Source organism: Empidonax traillii, unplaced genomic scaffold, assembly GCF_003031625.1.
Source record: "Empidonax traillii isolate 1590-97213 ecotype Southwest subspecies unplaced genomic scaffold, ASM303162v1 scaffold108:size1079785, whole genome shotgun sequence".
Lineage (NCBI taxonomy): Eukaryota > Metazoa > Chordata > Aves > Passeriformes > Tyrannidae > Empidonax > Empidonax traillii.
The window spans coordinates 497,630-519,113 of NW_020955301.1; the positions used below are offsets into that span (position 1 = coordinate 497,630).

At 39.6% G+C, this 21,484-nt stretch overlaps 1 protein-coding gene across 2 annotated transcripts in view; it reads right to left on the reverse strand.

Annotated features, from left to right (window-relative positions):
• Positions 1-21,484, reverse strand: part of RNF38 (ring finger protein 38) — a 103,570-nt gene that overhangs the window by 44,016 nt on the left and 38,070 nt on the right. For both annotated transcript variants that reach the window (XM_027882618.1, XM_027882619.1), the window contains one exon: positions 4,560-4,630. In XM_027882618.1, the coding sequence (XP_027738419.1) occupies positions 4,560-4,630 (71 nt within the window). The remainder of the gene's footprint in view (positions 1-4,559; positions 4,631-21,484) is intronic.

Here is a 21,484-nt window from a genome sequence, read left to right on the forward strand (position 1 = left end):
TGTGTCAAAGTATTCTGAAGGTATGCTTTTCATAAAGTTTCTAGAATTAATACAAAAAGGACCAACACCTCATAAATTTGTAGATAAATACATCAATTAAATCCTGCATTTTATCTTTAAATGATATTCACAGAAGTTCACAGGATATTCTGAGTTGGAAGGGTTCCACAAGGGTCATCAAGTCGAACTCTTAAGTGAATGGCCCGTACAGGGATCAAACCCCCAACTTTGGCTTTATCAGCACCATGCTTTAACCAGCTGAACTAATCTCAGGGTTATTCCTACCAAAATGAACGAGTGGTATGTCTCAGTAATAGCAGAATAAATCAGCACTCTGATTTTCAAAGTAATTCACAGTGGAAGCTAATAACCACCTCAAAAACTGGCACAAGAAGATGCGCGTATGTGAATACAAGCAGTAGAGAATTGCAGTTGTACCCGAGTACTGCAAACAGCTGCTCTTAGGAAGCACTACTTATGATTAAAAAAAAAAAACAACAAACCACAAACAAACATATATCCATTATACACAAATTCTTCAAAAAAAGAAAAGAAAACCAAAACCCACCCACAACAAAAACCAAATCAATCGAGGGGCATTGGACATCAGCGACAAGTGGTGTCCCTCAGGGGTCACCACCCTCAGGGGATCAGTGTTATTTGATGTCTTCATTAATTACATAGACAAAGGAATTTTGGAGATGACACCAAGCTGAGCATGTGGCTGACAAACCTGAAGGGTGGGATGGCACCCAGAGGGACATGGACCAGAGCCCACGGGAAGTAGCCCCATGGGAAAATCATGATGTTTAACAAGTGCAAGGTGCTGCACTTGGGTTGGGGCAACTGTGGTGGATGAGGGGCTGGACATGACCCGACAATGTGCACTTGCAGTCCAAAAAACCAGCTGTATCCTGGGCTGCATCCAAAGCAGTGTGGGCAGCTTGGAAAGGGAGGGGATTTTGTCTCTCTGCTCTGCTCTGCTCTGGTGAGACCCCACCTGGAGCACTCTGGGGTCCTCAGCACAGGAAGGACATCAGCCTGTTGGAGGAAGTTCAGAGAAGGGGCCACCAAGTTGGTCAGAGGAATGGAACACCTTTTCTAGGAGGAATGGCTGAGAGGATTGGGATTGTTCAGGCTGGAAAAGAGAAGGCTTTGGGGTGACCTAATTGTGGCCTTCCAGTATGTGAAGGCAAGAAAGATGGAGAGTTTTTAGAGGAGCATGTAGTGACAGGACAAGCAGAGGGAATGGCTTCAAACCGAAAGAGAGTAGCTTAAGATAGGTATTAAGAAGAAATTCTTTACTGTGAGGGTGGTGAGGCACTGGAATGGGTTGCCCAGAGAAGCTGTAGCTACCCTATCCCTGGAAGTGTTCAAGGCCACGATGGATGGGGCTTTGAGCAACCTGCCCTAGTGGAAGGTGTCCCTGCCTACAGCTGGGGGGTTGGAAGCAGATGATCTCATAGGTCCCTTTCATCCCAGGCCATTCTATGCTTCTATGATCCGGTTGGTCTGTACCCGCCAACGACACTGAGTGCTAGGGCTCCAACTTCTGTCTTAAAACAAGAGTAGAGAGTTCAGTGACACATCTGAGAAGACTACAGATAGTCTGTTCTGAGATCTGTTTACTGTGTTTCCAAATAAGCGGTTATTTTAATCAAGGGGATCAACTAGAATTTCCTATAAAATGAAAGGTGAACAGCTTCATGTATTCTCAGAAAAAAAAATAAAATCTATTACCAAATAAAACTGACATCTGCAGAAAAACATGTCTTTGAAATACACCCAAACCCACATTCTTTCTGCTTTTTATACTAGTTCTATTTTAGTAAACTTTTCCAGTTGGGAATTCTCATTTGGTGCAGAATCAATCCCAGTGATGAAGACTGTTTTCTTCCACCATCTCTAAATACACAAAAAAGTAACATTTGGCCCAGTTCCTCTATTAATATGGAGTCAGGTTGTGTGCCAAACAACTACTCTTCTGAAATTTATACAGGGTAAGCTGCCATACCCCTTCCTACTCCCTCACCCCAGACCAGTGAAGCACCTAAAAGACTGAATTCACAACAAGACTTAAACCAGTTTTAATTATCTTGTGCAGGGGGTCTCTGTGGCTGGATTTTGGTACCGGAGAAGGGGGAGGGGGGCCTACAGGGTGGCTTGTTAGAAGCTGCCAGAAGCGTCCCCTATCTGGTGGAGCCAATTCCAGCAGGCTCCAGGAGGGGCTTCCTGCACCTGGACAAGGCTGAGTCCACCAGGAGTGACAGTAACGCCTCTGGGATAACATATTTAAGGACAGAAGGTATTGCATCGCCCAGGGACGAGCAGAGTGAGAACATGGGAACAACAGTGCAGGCACCAAGGTCAGTGCAGAAGGAGGGGCAGGAGGTGCTCCAGGCCCTGCAGCCCCTGGTGCAGCCCGTGGTGGGGCAGCTGTGCCCCTGCAGCCCATGGGGGACCATCGGGGTGCAGAGACCCCCCTGCAGCCCATGGAGGAGCCCACACTGGAGCAGGTGGATGCAGGAAGGAGGTTGTGACCCCTGGGAGACCCAAAATGGAACAGGGTCCTGTTGGGGATCGGCAGCCCATGGAGAGGGAAGCCCAGGCTGGAGCAGGTTTTTCCTGAACAGGACTTGTGGCCCCTGTGGGGGACCCATGGGGGTACAGCTCATTGGGGAAGGACTGCACCCCATGGAGGAGTGACCCACAGGACAGCAGTGTGGGAAGAACTGTTGCCTGTGGGATGAACTCACACTGGAGAGGTCCATCAAGGACTGTCTCCCATGGAGGGACCCCACAGGAACAGGGGAAGGACTCCTCTCCTGAGCAGCAGCAGAAACAACAACTGACCACAACCCCCATTCCCATCCCCCTGCACCACTGGGGGGGAGGAGGGAGAACACGGAAGGAAGGAGGGGTGGGGAGAAGGTGTTTTTTTTAATATTATTTTATTTCTCACTCTTTTGCTCTTATCCTGTTTGTAATAACTGTAAGCACTATCCCCATTCTAAGTCTGTTTTGCCTGTGAAGGTAATCAGTAAGTGACCTCTCCCAGCTCTTATCTCAACCCATGAATCCTTCACTGTTTTTCTTTTTCTCTCCTCTGTCCAGTTGCAGAGGGAGAGTGAGAGAATGGCTTTAGTGGGTACCTGGCATTTGGCCAGGGTCAACCCACTACACCTTGATATGAAATAAAACTAAAGGAAGACAATTAGCGTAACACAGAGCTGATCTTCCATGTAATAACAGAAAAGGAAGAATGGTTAGGATGGTAACAGAGTACACAAGGCCCAAAAAACAGAGCAGTGAGTACTGATGAAAATAGTTACGCAATTAATCAAGTGGAAACTTAAAATAATGTTGGCCCTGTTTTGGGTAGCATGTTCGACCAATATCTGCAGATTGAACCAGTCCCCAAATCTAGCGTGGTACCTAAAAAATAAAATTAAACTAAAAAAAACAAACCAAAGCAAAACAACAAAAAACTGTCAGGAAAACACAGATACACACACACAAAAAAAAGATCCACAAAACTGGAAAAAAGGGTGAAAGAGAAAAAAAGAAAAAAGGCAGTAGAGCAGTAAAAGAATCTTTCTCTGAAATCTATCTCTAGGATAAGCTGGAACAACTCTAAAATTAACTTACTCCAGAATTTCCAAACACAAGGATTTGTGCACTTAGCAAGGCAGTGCTATGCAGGTCGCATTTCACTTCCTAAGAAAGATTATTTATAATTTGACCAATACATGCCCCTTTTTCAAGCATGTCAAGCCAAAAAGTTAGTTTACTATAAAGTGTCATACTTGCACACAATGTAACACACGTTACATGCCAGTGTTAATGAGTCTGCATTATTTACAAAAAGTAAAACTTAAGGTAAAACCATCAACAGTAATAGAAACATGAAAGCCAGTCAGTCTCCCAAGCAGTTCAATGTCAAAACTTTTTCCTTCTGTATGCCACACTTACACTACTGATGCAAGTTTCATTTAACACTTAACATCCAGCACTCTACTGACCCAAAGCAAGGTAATCCGGGAATGTGTCAAAAAAAGGTTAAGAAAATGCTTGCACACAACTAGACAGACTGCTACTTTAAGGCTGCACCACTAAACAGAAGATTCCTATCTGTAAAAGCTTAAATTCCCAAGTCCAAAGCAGGAAAATATAGCTACTGAAAAAAAAAACAAACAAACAAAAAACCCACAAACAACCAAAAAAACCAACCCCTTGAACACTTAGCTAGGCTCTAACCTCTGAAGCCAGAAACCACTGCTGTTCTTTATTAACTGAGGGTGTCAATATGGCAAATCACAAATGTTAAGAATGGCCAAGGAATACAACCAAATATAAAAATACAATACTAAAGACAAATTTCTCATTAACTGCCTAAAAGATTGTTCTAAGTAGAACATATATCTTGTTATGCTACAGACAGTTTAAAGAGTAACTCTAAAAACTGACTGCTATACCTGCACAATCTTTGTGTAGTAAAACCAGTACATAAAGAAACCCATAATGCACATGATCTTGTGAATGAAACATTTATGTCTCACCTTGTCACTGTCATCATTACAAATGTGATCTTGATGGATTGAATGGCATTGAAACGATGTACCAATACTACCTAGAAAAGGAAGGAGAAGGGAAAAGAAATAATTAAAATGATGACCCAATTCCTGTGAACTCTAAAAATAATTTAGCAAACTTTCTTTTCTCTCCGCAGAGAAGACAGATTTACTTGCCAAATAGCTGTCTGATAACACAATAAGCATCAGAGAGACATTCTACAAGTGTGCCAACAATGTCTTCACATATATCTTTTAAGAACATTTAAGCAGAATAAAATTACAGCTATTTCATCAATCTAAAACAAGCAAATGCAGTGAAGTCCATATGCACATATACAAATAATACAAGTAATACCAATTCACCAGGCAATATAGTCCTGCCCTATATCCTGTACTACAGAAAATCCTCAGCTCCCTGAGTAACCACAAAACAGCAGTCTCATTCCAGCAATACATTAGGAATAAGAGTAGAAAATTCCAAGGTCAAGATTTTAACCATGTCCAGTTTGCTGCCCATTTAAGGTCTTTCCACAAGTTTATTTATGCCTAGGAATAAAAGTGACAGTACTCCCCTTCAAAGGCTTACCCCAGTCCTGAGACAAACCAAAATTTGACTGCATCCAAAAAGTCTCAAGCAGAGGTACAGAACTCTTACATAGGCAGATTTTTTTAAAGATGCTGTTAATGTGCTCACAAAGCACAGGAGTGGGGTAACTTCTATTATTGAATTTATGCTTTCCTAAAACGACTCCTCCTGGCAACTACTGAGCAACACAGTCATTAAAAAGCAGGGAGAAAAAAACAAATCTCATTTCTAGAGCCGCCACATTTCATTTTCCTTACAGAAGATCTACCTGGAACTTTTCTCAACAAATTTCTTGTGTGTCTTTTATTTTCAATTTCAAAATTTTAGTAGTCTTATTCTGTAACATTTACAAAAATACCACACAAAAAAGTGTGTCATAAAGCTTTGAAGTCCACATGTTCTTTTGGTCCTGGCCAGAGCTGATCAATGAAGATAATCATGCAAGCAGGCAGCCAGCCATAAGCTGTTGTTTAATCTTTTTTTTTTCTTTGATTATTTACATGATATCATGATGCAGAAAAACTCTGGCTTCTGAGGGCCTGTTCAGATTGTAACATAACCAACAAGTCACAAAAAAACATGAAACTGATTTAGCTTTTAAGCAAACATGAAAATTGATTTAGTTCTTCTAATGCAGGGGGGGGTGCAGTACTGGAAATCACTTAACCTCAAACTGGTAATTTTGGACAAAATATTACTTCCACTCTGCAAATATACAAACAAGACTTCTGTCATCAAATCACATAAGAAATGTCAGTTAGGTTCCTTGGTGAACTTTTTACCAATGAAGGTGTGAACATTGACTAAAACATGTTAAAGACATGAGTCCCTGGGCTCGCAGTGAGTTAGCTGGCCTCTGAAGACCGAATTCAGGGAGGGGAGCAAGCACAATTATTCTTTTGAAAACAGTTTATTTTCCCCCAAGAACAAAGCTTCTTTCTGACTTACCACTTCAGAAAAAAAAATGTTATTTTGCCACAGAAGTCACTGTGTTGGCTTGAACAGCAGCAGAGCACGATCTACTGTGCTCCGTGATTTTTGTAGGAAGAGAAGGCAAAGAAGAAATCACTATATAGTTTAAGTTTCAAGGACCGGTTGTAAGTTGTTCAAAATATGCAATGTTCCCTTCCCACTTAATTTAGACTTATGCAAAATACAAGTGTTTCACTACAAACACTCCACATGCTTTCTTGAAATTGGAAAGAATTCCAGCTCAAAGGCAACCTAAAAACCCCAAGAGAATACAGTATTAAGGATAAGGCTTGATGGCTTTCTGCCCATTACCGCAGAGGCAGAAATGAATTAAAATACAACCTCCTGAATTTTTCTAAGATAAGAAGATAGGCAAAAATTAATGAAAATAGTTACGTTCTCCCAAATTATAACAAACACATAAAAACCGCAACTATGTTTGTGGATAATGAAAGAAATTTCCAGAGGTAGTGCAGTGCCTACATCTAACCTCAACATGACCTAAAACCTGTTCCCTAACAAAACTAAGAACTCATAAACGTGGACCTTGCATTACAGGCTACATTATATGCTTTACAGATAGGCTCTTCAAGGACAGCGATCACATACACAACCTCAGTGGTAAGCTTTGTTCTACCTACAATGGATACCGCCAGCAACAACACAGCTCCCATAGCAGAGTTTCCAGTTAGCAAACGTAACATAGGACACCTGGGCAGCTCATCAGGTTTCACAATGACACAGCTTTAATTTTTTAACAATATTTGCCTTATCAAGAAAAAAAGCTAGCTTGGGTTTTATCTACGTGCTTCAGTCATATTCAGCTGTTCTACAGACAAAAAAAAATGCAGTTAGCAGAGGATATGGCAATGCTTTCTTTTTAATGTTATTATTTTTTCTTAGAAGGATCATTCATGGTCTTCATGCCATATTTGTTTCATTTTCAGTCAATTAATATCCTACCGTACAATAGCAGGATGTAAGACATGATCCCTTAACTGTGGAAAGTAAAGGCTTTACAGACATCCTGGCTGCTTTGCACCTGGTGAGCTGGCTCACCAACAGCCTCACCAAAAGCAGCCTTTAGAAAAGGGTTTATTTCAAAGACAGCATTGATAATGCAGTCCCTTCAATGGGGCCAACAGAGGTAACAGATCTGAGGACGCTGACACAGAGCACTACCAACCAAGCGGTCTGCTTCACAACAGTGCAATCTGTAATTGTGAGTTGCACAACCAGGAAACCCTGTAGGATTTTCCTGATTTTTTTTAAAGTTTTATTTTTTTATATACACATACACACACACACATATATTATATATAATATTAAAATGATATAACATATTTATTATATATAATATATAAATATATATTAAAAGCAGGTTTTAATACTTGAGTTGTTATGTTTTAAAAGCATTTTCTTTCTGACAGATTGCACTGAGACAAACCTGAAAAAAGGTTAATCACCTTCCACCCACCTGCAAGGAAGATGAGAGCTAAAATCTCAAAAGATGACCTCAGCAGCTTTCTATGAGCATCATCAAAAAGTTTTCAATTATTGTTTAACATGCTAACAATGCTAGAGGACTGAAAGGAACTATAAGCCAATTTACACTGCCCTGTCTGCAGGGAGTAGACAGAAACTCAGTTAAACTACCTTCACACCCCCAAATTTACAGGGAATTTCAGACCAGTTCAAGACGAATTGCACCTCAGAGTTAGCAGATCCTAGGGCTACTACAATCAAAGTTTGAATTCTGACTGAAGCACTGTCTCTGCTACAAAGAGAGGGTGGGGAAAGTGCTATAAAGACTCCTACGTAAGTGATGGAATGTGGCACGTGGGCCAATGACCACAGCACCTTCCCAAACACACCTCCTTGATGCTCTGTTCAGATGTAACCCTGAGGTCTAATGCCCATCGTTTTCTCAAGTAACATCCCAGCTTGAACTCTCTCTCTCCTGCAGTCCATAGTCTACGTGCTGTGCGAGTAGCGGGGCACTTTGTAACAATCAGCTTGTTTTCCCGGGCTCGCAGCTTCTAATACCTAGGTGACAAAACTGTAGCCTCAATTTATGCTGAGACACTGCCAAAAGACAACAGGTATCCATGAAACACTGGATCAGCCTCCCCTTCACCGTTCCCGGTATCAGGACAGGGTAGAGAGTAATGTCCTTCAATGGATGCACATGTAACATGTGCTTGTGTACATGTAACACACAGATACATGGAGTCCCCAAAGGCTTAAGGAGAAACCTGTGTTTGCCTTTTACCTCTTTAAACACAGTTAAATACTTCTGCCCTCCCTTTTTCAAATCAAAGTGAGATACCCAGCTTAACAGGATGACTTGAACTACAGGAAAAACGTCAGCTCTTTTGTAAAAAGCAAGAAGTGCTGCACTCCCCAGCTAAAGGAAAAGGATTGTCTTCCTTCTAAACCCACATGTTAAACTGAACAGCAAAAAACAATCTTTAGATTCTTTTTCAGATTTCATGGGTTCTACCTAACTTGTACATTGTAATACGAAGAGAATATACATCAGGTTTGAATTTGCTTCATACTTGCCAATATTAAGCCACCAAAACACACACAGTGCTAGTCCAAGGGAAAAAGAGGAGTGAGTTCAAACCTTTTAATTCAGTCATTTCATAGCTACTGGAAGAATCACACTGCTTAAATGAATTACAGAGATTAGTACTTTCACTAACACCCTTCTCCAACACCAGTCTGATTAGGAAAACATTCGTGCATGACACCTGTACTATTAAACCTACTTCATCTACAGCGATGCTGTGGTCTGGATGGGATCAAGTTGAGACTCTTAATCAACTGCTCCTTTAAAAAAATCAGTGAATTGAGTGGAGTATATGTATCTTCTGATGAGATAAAGCTATGGATGGCCAGTCTGCTTGAAATGATAAAAGGAAGAAAGTTAAATTATCTGTGATCTAGGAGGCTCAACTTGCAAAAAAAATCATGCAAACCACTCATGCAGATTTCTATCATGTGCTAGTCAACAATGTTCCTCTATCTGTGACACATTATTTAGATTTTCCTTCTAATTCAAGAGCCTTCAAACTGCAGTAAAGAAGTTACTTAACAGCATAAGTATACTTTGATGTTACAACAAAAGCGTTAGAGGTGAGTTCAATGAATGATTCAGCTACTCAGGCTGGTCAAGTAAGAGATGGTTGCAAACTACGTATATTATAACACTTATCAATCTTTTTTTCCAATGCACGCAAATCTGACCATGAAGAAGAAACATGTTACGTTTGCCTGGGGGGTCGCAGCTACGCTAGCTGCATACAATGCATACTGCCTTTTTTCTTCCACTTTTTTTTTTTTTTTTAAGAATTCCAACAAATTGAAATCCCACTGGTTTCTAAGAGATTTGAATTCACTTCAATTTGTGTTGTGGAACGAATTTATTACACACTAGGAAGAGGTAATGTTTTTCATGGCACACCACTGACAACTTTTAAAGCAACTTCTGAGCATAGAGTACACCTATCTAAGAGGCAGTGATAAAACTCTGGAAGACATTCTAGCCAGGAAGTGGCCTAAAGGCAATAGAGAAGAAAAAAGTAAAATGCCTCCTGAACTTCTTTCTTTCCTCCTGCTTCCTGTACTTGTCAAGAAATCCATGCTCTTGTCAAACTGCAAACAACATGGGTTTGTTGGTGTTTTCTGACTATCCCCTTCCACACTCTGGCCCCAATCAGCCTCACTGGTAAACTTGCCAGCCCCTCTTCCCCACCTCAGTGCTCAGATGAGGAATGCTGTCCTCCATTCCACATATCCAGTGAAAACTTGTATCTTGTAAGCATCAGAAACCATAGTCTGCAAGAAAAGCTCCCTCAGCTTTTCCTCTTTCTGCAGCTATCAGAGAAATACACAACTTGCTTAATAACTAGCAAGAAATGGGATGAAAATGACACAACTGAGAGTTCACAATGAAATCTGGGCCCATCTTTATTTCACATAAATTAGGTGTACCTTCCAGTCACACTTCTGACTAAATGACACCTCTCACACATTTTAGGAGAAAAGGAGAACCTAAAGGACAGACTTTGTATTTTAAAACCCTGAAGTCTGATATATTTTAACAATGACAGAGTTTAAAAAAGGAACACACAAAGTTTCTTTAATACAGCAAAACGTCTGAATATTGAGGCATGCCTCAGCTTCAAAAAGAGAGCTCATCTATAAATCAGTACTGAAGAAACATCTTTTTACCTGAGGTTTTTGCTGAGTCTCTGTAAGTCTGTGTAAATACTTCTACTTCAAGGAACATCTAATTTAAATGTATAAATTTCAAATTGGCCCTCACAGTAGCAGTCTGAATACATATTATATGAATATACATCTACACACTCTTTACCTATGTGTTGAAAATTTTATGTTATTTAGAAGAGGACAGTAATTAGAATTGTTAATTGATGCAAGCTGAACTTTTTCTGAACTATAATGCTATGTTATGTAAGCCAAAGATGGATTATAGTGAAACCTGGAGTTAACAATCTCAACATTAATAATACTTAGCACAGACAAACCTAGCAACTTAAATATTAATTAAAAATAAATTGCTAGAGTAGACAGCCCATACACTGGGGTTTATGAACAATCATATTTCAACACGGACTACAGAACCAACCTAAACTCCCACCAAAACCAAACTGAGAGGGTCTGAAGATGACAGAGCAACCACCTGTTAACAAATAGTGAACCAGCGAAGAGCAAGAAGACCCCAGACCCTAACATTGCTATTGGTCCAGACTGTCACCTCAGGGATGGGGAGTTTGGATTGTGTGTAACTGACCAGGGGTTTCTTTGTTCAGGGTCCCTCTTCTGAGGTACCTGGATCAAGCCACCAAATATCACAACTGATCTGTGTCAATAAACCTATCTAATGGAGATGTGGGCCTAATGTCACAAGTTTCTTTAACACTGTGCATGCAAATAAACTTATAATAACGGCCCCCTGACCTCATACAGGAAACTGCTGTGGCCTAGCTGCTGCCTCCTTCCTTCTGCATTAACTTTACAGCTCCATGTTTTCTAGTGAAGAACAGGAACAACCACACTTCAGATGGGACTTGCAGACCATATAGTCATCGATACAGTTTCGTCCCCTTCACAGGAATATGGGACAAGGAAAGAGGTCGTTCCTTTGGCAGCCACGCAACCTCACCTTGCAAAGTCCCACTGCTGAAAAGATTTGCCTGCTTTTAAGTTAAATTTCTACACACCTGTGTAGAAATGTAAGCATTTCACTTCCACACTAGAAAGTGTCTGAAGGATTAAACTCATCAGCACATACCCCGGTTTTGCAGGTCAAATCAGGTATCAAGTACAACATCAGAAGATTTTTTTCCTCAACAATAAAATATAACTTGATAAGCAAAGACTTTCAACAACCATGAAGTATTTTAAAACTTGTATTTTCATATCTTTACAGTACACATACAAAAGCAAGGAATGTTTTTCATAGGCTTATTCATAGCTGTTTGCTTTGCTCTGGGGATCAGTTTTTCCTGCTTATTCAAGGAACAGTTCAGCAACAAGTCATCCAGGGAAAAAATTTACAGCATCAATAAACCTTCAGGAAATCAGGTCAATGCAGAAATATTACCATACCCATAAACACAGTACAAGCCCTTTACTGGTACTCTTAGCACTCAAAACGTCCAGAGATGAAGTGTAACTGATGAAACCACACAGCCAAGCGTCAACAAAATTTTTTAGCACGTTGTTAAGTCTGATCTTAATAGTAAGTCACAATCAGAGAAAAAATAACTCCATAAAGCAGTAAGGTAAAAGCAGTATTTGTGTCATATAGGCTATTTAATCATAGGGCCAAAAGGTTCCAGCAGGAGGACAACCTCTGTGATCTGAGACTAAGAATTGATACCATTTAGGAAGTTTTAATCTGTTATTATAAGGCCGTTCTAAGAAAATGCTGCCACAATTATGCATGTTTTAACAGGTATCTACTACCACCACTCCCAATGGCATTTTAGATTTCAACTAAGGTCTACTCTAAAATAGAAATTTAAAAGCCATTTCTTCAATTTGTATACAACACTGTTTATAACATCATTCTGACTAGTTTAGCTATTCCAGTCTAAAACTTCCACCACAAGTATTCAATATGCACTGTCTATACACAGAAGCCGTTCAAAGATAGATTTGATTATAGGACAGAGTTAGACCATTACCTCTCCGTTATCTTCGTATCCTCCTATTTCGGATGAACTGAGTTCATAAAAATCACACTGTTTCCGGCCATCTCATGGAAGAGTCAAACATAGAAGACTGCCAATAAATCAGGACCAGGAGAGCATTTAAGAATTTAGCAATCCCAAGCCCTGCATTAGACGACTGCTTAAGTAGTCCCCTAGGAAAATTCACTGTGGTTTACATTCAATAGGGTAATTTCAAAGAATCATAGAAGAATTTGTCTTTGAAGGAACTTTTAAATACTACCTAGTCCATTCAAGATCAGGTTGCTTGAAGCACTGTTCAACCTGGCCTTGAATCCTTTCTGTGATGGAACATCTGCAACTTCTCCACAATATCCACATGATGGCAACCACCTCCAGTGTTTCTCCACCCTCACTGTTAAAAGTTTCTTCCTTATTTCCTCCTTATACCCCTACCCTCTTTCCTTTAAAACTGTGGGGACCCCAGAGCTGGACACAGGTTAGGTCTCAACAGAGCAGAGTAGAAGAGGCAGAATCACCTCCCTCAGTCTCTTGGCCACACTTCTCTTTAGACAGCTGAGGACACAGTTGTGAACTGTAAATACACACTGCTGGCTCATCCGAATTTTCATCCACCAGTACACCCAAAGTCCTTCTTAGCAGGGCTACTTTCAAGCAGTTCATTTACCAGTCTACATTGAAATTGAGGATGGCACTGACCCAGGGGAAGGATCTTTCACGTGGCCTTGTTGAATCTCATGAGGTTCACATTCAATGCCATGATGGACGACATCCCTTCCACCAAGCCTACCAACAGCATCACTAAGTGTGGTGTCGTCATCGATTAAGATATCAAAATAACTGGTCCCAGTACAGACCCCTGAGGGACACCATTCATTACTGGTTTTCAGATGGACACTGAACCAATGACTGTAACTGTCTGGACATGGCCACCCAGACAATGCCTTATCCATTAAAAGTGCATCCATCAAATCCCTCTCTCCAACTCAGCAAAAAGATTGCTGTGTGGGACCATCAGAGGCTTTACAGAAGTCCAGGGAGATATCTGTAGCTCTTCCCTTGTCCACTGATGCAGTCACTCTGTCATAAAACACCGCCAAAATGGTGATCAGTCAGGCATGACCTGCCCTTGGTGAAGCCATGCTGGCTGTCTCTCATCACTTCCATGTCTTCTCTATTTGACACAGCTATCAAGAGGATCTGTTTTATGATCTTACTGGGCACAGAGGTGAGGCTGGCTGGTCAGTAATTCCCAGGGTCCTCCTTTTAAACCTTTTCAAAATGGTATTCCCAAAAGAAAGCCATAAGTGTGGGATTATTGATTCAAGATACACGAATCTGAACCATCTCAACTACTCTATGGACGTACAGAAATAACAACTAACAAATACTCCAACCTTTGTGTGGGGAAGGGAAAAATTTTCCAAAAACTGGCTTATTCCCACAACCAGTTCATGCTTCTTAGGGGGTGATTCTGCAGATAATTCCCGTGCTGCTGCAGACAACATGTACGGACTCAGAAGAGATTACTCCCACTGGACCTGTCGGTGAGGTATTTGAACCAGGTGAACAACACAGTCATCAGTTCCTCTGGTCTAAGCAGTCATTCTCTTTAGATATTTTCCCATAACAGAATCATTCTGAGGTGATTTTCTGAGGAACTGGCATAAACCTAAACTGCACCTCTGCTGCACAAGCACAAAATCATGCTTCCTCTTAAATGCTGCATTACATGACTCTTACAAGACCTACTTACAAAGAATACTTGAGACATAAAGGTTGATGCTTTAAGACAAGCAATGTTTTATTTTCCATTCTATTCTCCCCTGCAGTACAGCTCAGATTCACATCTCCTACACTGGAGTTACCTCTAATCTGCAGCAAAAATAATTATGAGTTTATCAACGACTTAAAAGGAAACTCCTTTTCTGCATTAACATGCTTCAAGAGATTGACACTATTGCCAGCAAGCTCTGAACAGCATCTCCAGTTTATGGTGCCTGGTCCCTGTGGCAGCTTTGCCTGGAGGTTAGTCACACAGTTTCTTTGCTGTTTCTACTATTCAGTATCTACTTATAAAGAAGGAAACTTTTTTCCTGTTCTTGCCATGTTTCAAAAGGAGGCTAACAGCAGTACTGTAAGACCAAAAGGTATCCAAACACAGTTACTTCAAAGCATATGCAAACAGCTAGAGAAGGGGAGAAAACAAGTATTTCAATAACTCAAGGCTGACTTTTGCTGGAAGTAAATCAATCCTAAAAGCAAAAAATAAAACTGGCAAGCCACAAAGCATTTTAAAAAAAAAAGTATCTTTTAATCTTGTCCTGGAATTCAGTTTTCATCATCTGCTGTGTGGGAGCTGAAGCAAGAGATGCAAATACCAAGCACAACTACATTAAAAACCAGGAATGAGCAGATAAGGTCACACAGATACCCTCAACATTGCTCTATTTCCATCCTTACAGTAATTTATATTAATGGCTTTGAAGATGCAGTTGTCTTGAATTTCTCAGTGTCCTGAATGTAAGTTATTTTTCAAAAGCTACCCGAAAATTCAAGCCATTTGTTCTTCACCATTTGTAACTAGACTATTAAACTGATTTTCTTGAAATTCATCTTTTCTTGAGAATCTCATTTAGTCTCTGAAAAAATCAAAGACTACGTACGCAAACTGTCTACAGCTTTCTGGATGCAATGAATAAAGCACTTTCTATGGATTAAATTTATTGTCACCAGTATCATTACAACAAAACCAAAGGCAAAACCCCAAACAAAACCAACCAACAAAAAACAAGCAAACAAAACAGGCCTAGAAGCACAACTTTAAACCTTAGCTTGTTGCCTCCCTCCTGTTTCTATATGGTATCACTCATCAAACCCAGCATTAATTTGCACAAGAGTTGAGGGGGTTTGTTTGTTTGGGGTTTTGGTTGGTTGGTTGGTTGGCTAGTTGAGGTTTGGTGTGGTTTTTTTGAGGGGCAATAGGGTTTTTGTTTGGTTGGTTTTGTTGTTGTTGTTGTTTTTTAATAAAAGCCTTAAAGCTCCCATACAGCCTAGCCTGGAGAAGAGAAAACTTCAGTGGTAAAAACGTTGTTGGTGCTGTCTGACTTCTACAGTCTTTGACACAGATAGAAAACAGCAATCTAGAGCATGCCTTTATGATCAACTTTTTCCAGTTTCCTGCTTCTATTAAGAAACAACGTCAATGAAATCCCAGAACCGAAATTTTAAATGTACCCCAATTATTTATTATTTTTTTAATTTTCATTGCATGTTCAATCTAACCATAAAGCAATGGCTAATGATGAGGCAGTGCCTACCTAGGAACTGAGCTTGCAAATTCTGAAAGCATGGTTATAGGTGCACGTTCAAGCCATCTCTAGGAAATTATTTCAATTTTCTCAAGGGAGAGAGAGCCCAAGCTCTCTCTAGAAACAACTTATTTGTTAAAATGGGAAAACCTGAACATAATCAAAATTGGCCTCAGAGAAAGGCCAGAGAAACTGGCCAGAGAAGCAAGAGCTAAGTAGTGCCCTGTTACTGCGCATGAGTTCTCCATAGCCCTCACCTCCCTGCAGCAGATCAAGTGCTTACAATTGCAACTTACATTAATAATTAGTCTTGCCCAGACAAAATGAAAAAGTTAATTTATATTTGACAGGTCATGAAATAACTTTCTCTCTTTCCGTCTTTCTTGGTCTCGTTCCAGTTAGTAAGCATTTGTCCCAGTCTTGTTTCAAAGAAAACCACGTTAACAATCAACATTTTATATGTCTTTTTCTTACACATGCAGAGTATAAGACCATGAGCAGCCACAGACACCACACAAACAAATCATAGAAAAAAAATTCAGTAATATTTCTGTCGCCTGAACAAATGAAGCTATGATGATAGCACAGAAGTTACTTGAGAAGAAAAGAGAAAAAGATTGACAGTACGTCTCTTTTATCCCAATGCTGCATGTTGCACATGATAACAGAAACTTCAATTCCACAATATCACAGTATATCCCTTTCCGGATATAACATGTCTCAAGCTGACAAGGTTTTCACAAGAGACCCTCCTCAAGGAACCTAAACTTGATTTATCATAAGCAGCAGCATCACTATAATCAATAAGGCAAAGATTCTGAGAAAATAAGAAGTAAATTTAACATCTACACAGCCGAACGTTTCTCTGGAAAAACAGCTTTTACTGTTTTGGAGCACCATTCAGTAAGTAAATTACATCAAGCTTTACAGAACAATTCTGTGCTCATTTTTCATGCCTTTTATGGGGAATTCCTTACAATTCTTTTTTTCTATTCCAGCTTTTAAAAGCAAGATGCACTCCCACATACATCATCCGATCTTGGTATTCCTTTCCCAGGGTGCCTAGTCATCTCCACAGCTCCCAGGCCCTATCATCACCTGTACACCACTTACACTTGTCCACACTATGCTCATCTGCAAATGCAAAACCTTTTTCTTCTGCACTACCTATTCTGGGGAAGGACATCAACTTGTATATATGAAGTCCTCAGTTTTCGTTACTACAGGTGTAACAGTTAAAACTACATCAGCCAGAAACCAGATACACAGAAAACATCAGGTTTGTTGCTTTTGATTTCCAGCATTTTTGGAATCTGATTTCTTTTTTTGACAATTCTGAGTTTTAAAGACTCTTCTTTACTCTAAATGGACACCCATGAGGGTGGGTAAATTAGAATAATGGCACAAAAATCCAAGCCTCTGCTAGCTCTCAAATCTGAAGAGCACATTACATAACTAGAATTTAATGAAGAAGTACTCCAAGAAACTTACATTTAAAACCTTTGCTCCCTCTTCTGTCACTACAAGTCTTGGTAAAGTATTGTTGAAAGGTCACAATAAGGTCTTCTCCAGACTGAACAAACGGAGAAACTAAACAAAAATTTGATCTTCACATTTATTTTGCCTTTGTTAGACATTAACAACTCTAGTAAGGGAACTCTGGAAACTTTGCTACTTAAGAACAAATAGACAATCTTGTCCCAGTGCTAGTTAATAGCAATTCTGTCTGGAGTGATCACAGAACACAGCACTTAATTTCTCCTTCTTTTGGCACTGCCTCTCAGCTCACAAGACCAACAGTTCTGGTACCCCTGATGCGCAGGTTGCGTATGGATGGTGTCGGCTACGAACACTGACAGATCCATCCCTCATAAATCTGTCCAACCATTCTCTGTTCTCTGCTTTTTGTAACTAATTTGAAATTCATTCAAATTTGCCTTCCTGATAATCCTTGCAGTTTCCAAAACTCACGAAGGGTTCTCAACAGAAAAGAGCTCTTGGAAAGAGCACATTAGCAAAATTAGTTATAACCAACATGTTATTCTGAAATCACTGCAGTTAATATCCATCAGAAAGGTAATTTACCCTTCTGTCAGGTACCTATTCAAGCAAGACGAGCCTGGTTGCACTCATCTGTCTATGTTAAAAATTTGGAACCAAATCGCCAAACACCCAAGATCAAACCTAAAAGGGTGGATACTACCAAGGCTAAAGGTTAGGTCCCTTTTGCTTCTGCAAAATATGCAGTTTCTCATTAATTCACAGCATACAGAAAGATTCTTTCATCTGGAGGTCTCCTGAGAGTCAAAGAGACATACCTTTTGGAATGTACATTCAACTTAGCAGTATTTTAAAAGATGAGATTACTCGGAAGTTCTCAAGAGAGCTTCTCCATTCCAAATCCTTTCATAACAAAGGATGAAAAATGCAGAACAATGAAATGCCACAGTAACACATTATCCAAGAAAAGTAATGATGGCTCAATATAAAGACTGCATACACAACCTTGGTTACAACCCCCCATCCAAGGAACAGTCTTTGAACACCAGAGACTAGCATGTAAAAATACATAAATTTAAATTAAGACACCGAATTTAAGCTTAATCAAAGTTTTTTTCAAATGTACTTGAAATTGAAACCTAAGTTGTCTACAATGGAGGAAAAAAAATAAGTAATTGAGTATTTCAAAGGGCGTACGTTAGTCCTGAAGTTTTAGATCAGTCAAGCCTCTGAAGGAAGTTCTTGGCCAACTAAATGAAGTCAGAAATGTCTGGGGTATTCTTTCAAAAGTTTATGCTTTTTTTTCCTCTTTCTGTTGAAAAGAACTTACTAGCTTACTCATTCAAAGTTAGGAAAATTATGACAAATTTTAGGAGAAAACAATCTAATTTTTACATATTGGAAAATGAAGGCAAAGTTCAAGTGACTACTAAATCACTAATTCTGCAAAGAATACATACCAAGAAAAAAGTTGTTACACTTGCATCTCCTCCAAATAACTTAGTTTATGTTTTCCTGATTTTCCAAAGCTGCTTTATTCTCAGCATACTGACATGTTAACACATCTGCCTTTTAAAACTGTTTTAACAAGCTTGTTGTCTAATTTCATTATGCTTCTATTCAAGAGGAGCAAAATGCCAATTAAGAAATAAAAACTAATTTTATCAAGGAAAACAAAGTAAACCATGCAATTTCCCAAAAGACTAAAACACAGAACATAAGAAGCCACCAAAATTGCGGCTACATAAATTGCTTAAATGTGCCTGTAAATCACCTCCTTTCCTCAAAAAAATTAGCAAACAAGATTCAGGTTTTCTTTAGATGAATGCTTCAAAGATAAACTGAAAAACATAAATAAAAAAGCTATCCTACTTGGCAATTTGAATTAATTAAAACCAATCTCACCCAGTTTCCATGAGAAAACATTTTTGTGGTGGTCCATGGGTTTTGCTTGAGGCTTTTTACCCCCATGTTAAAGGTGGAGAGAAAGCATGCACAACTCTTATTAATTCCAAAGAAGCAATACACAAGGCACAGTGGCATAAACACATGCTAAGTAAAACCAGCAACAAAGTAAGGGACATCGTATTTTGACTTACAATAGCTTTTTTTTTTTCTTTTTTCCCCAAGGTATGAAGTTGCAAAACCTGAGTGGATTGTTTCTCTGAAATTCAATGGAGCAATTACGAGGCCACAATACAATTACTTTTAAGTGACTACAAGTTGAATATTAGAAGTGGCTCATATTAAAATATTTAAACTGTTAAATGACTCAAGTATTTAACCTGTAGATGGCTGGCACTTGGGAACTTTTCTAGTTGCCAGCCTCCTCTCAGATACACTCTTGTCTGTACAACAGTGCATATATACATGGCCAGGCCCCACACAGGTCCGAGCCTCTCTCTGCTACCTCCTCACTCCTCCTACAGACATCAGCATAAGCAGCCTCAGTTGTTTAGAATTTAAATCATGAGGGTGATCTCTGATTAAGAATTGGCACAGAATGACCAGGATCTTGCAGCTACCTTCCTTCATCAGTCTCCAACAGACCTGCCTGATGACTCCTCAGGTAAAAGCAGAAATACCTCTCTCCATGCATCCGTAGTTTTCTCAGACATTGTTTAACTCCGTGCTCAGCAGTCACCAACTCACCAAAAGGAACACCACCTGAAAAGCTGGCTTAACGTTACCAAGCTCAATTGTAAATTGTCTCACTGGGAGCAACTGTGATCAAAGTTGCCACGGTACAACTCTCTGGTAAGAACAGCAGAGTATATCCCCCTGCCTCCCCTCCTCTATTAGAACAGAGGAGTAGCAGGAGAAGAATAACTTAAACAACTGTTTTTTCTTTTTTTAAGCATCAAAAATATGATTGATATAAGGAAAAATTTTCTCTCTGTCCAAAAGACTGCATCTACTTCATGTCTATAACCTAGAGGAATTGACTAACATAGGTTTCCCATTGCAGAACTGTCCTTTGATGTAATTTTAAGTCTTGGCACTTCACTGTTCTTAGGAAAAATAAAGGGACAGAAAATCAAGCAGCCACAAATATTTCATTCACAAAACACGCATTGCATAGCGTCCCTGTGAACATTTCCCAGTGCTGTTCCACTATGCATGGTAAGGAAACTAAAACACATAGTGGGAGTGTTTAAAACTTAAACACTGGGACTGTTATAGTTTGTACTGGACAGGCTTACCAGACATTAGGCAAAAAGCAAAGTGCCTTCAGCTACCAAACAAGTAAACTACAATCCTAAATGGACTACAGAGAGCTCACTTTTTGATTTCATTAAATGTATGTGTAACTATACCCTCTTATTGGGATAGTTTGTGCAACTTGGGAGTTACCTGGACACAGTGCACAGGGGGACACAAATTGTAACTTTATTACTTTACCATAAGCTTTAAAAGGCCAAGGCAACACACAAACATGAACATAAATTAAAAATAAATCGTATAAACTATTTTTGTATATGACACTGAGACAGTTTTTACTGGCAGAAAATGCTTTTTCCAACATAAACTGCCTCAGTTCTGTAAACTTAGTTTCCTAATCATACCAGTAAACTCATTCTAGTTAAATTCTTGTCATACAACACCCCAAGGACTCACTACAAAACAAAGTATTGTTGATAGTCCTACTCCAGCTTCCTCTCCACAATCTAGATTCTAAAGACCACTTAAGAGCACAAAAGGTTCACCTGCACTTTTCCAAAACTGTAGAGGCTAGCAAACAAAACCATAACTTCATGCAGAACTACCTACAGCTATATAATAAGCATCTCCTGAATAGGCTTCTTTCAAAAACACCCTCTTGCAAAGCAATTCAGAAATAAAAATTCCTTTTAATCAGCTGCCCAAATCACTGGGTCATGGCACAATGTCTGCAGCAAGAGCTGAACAGAAGGAAAAACAGCGAGAAATGCGCACACGTTCTCATGGCAGGAGATCCAGCCCAGGAAGGCTGAGCTGTGCTGTCAGTCTCACTGAAATCAGCTGAGAGCATGTGTAGGCAAACGGAAGATGCCAAAGTCACAGCTCTGTTTTTCCAGCTACAACAAACTGTGTGTGTGCACAGTCTGTTCCTGTGTTTGTGTGTTTCCAGGGAAGGATTAATATGTATTCAAATGCGTATAAAATAAATCCTCAATACATTCCCTTGACATAAGCTTTACTGTTAGTTAACAGGAAAACATTCCAGTAAAGTTTTAACACTGTGCACGTAGAATGGAAACAAATTAGATCACATTATTGAATTAATTACCCAGCAATTTGTATACAAACAAAATATAGCTCCAGAACCTACAA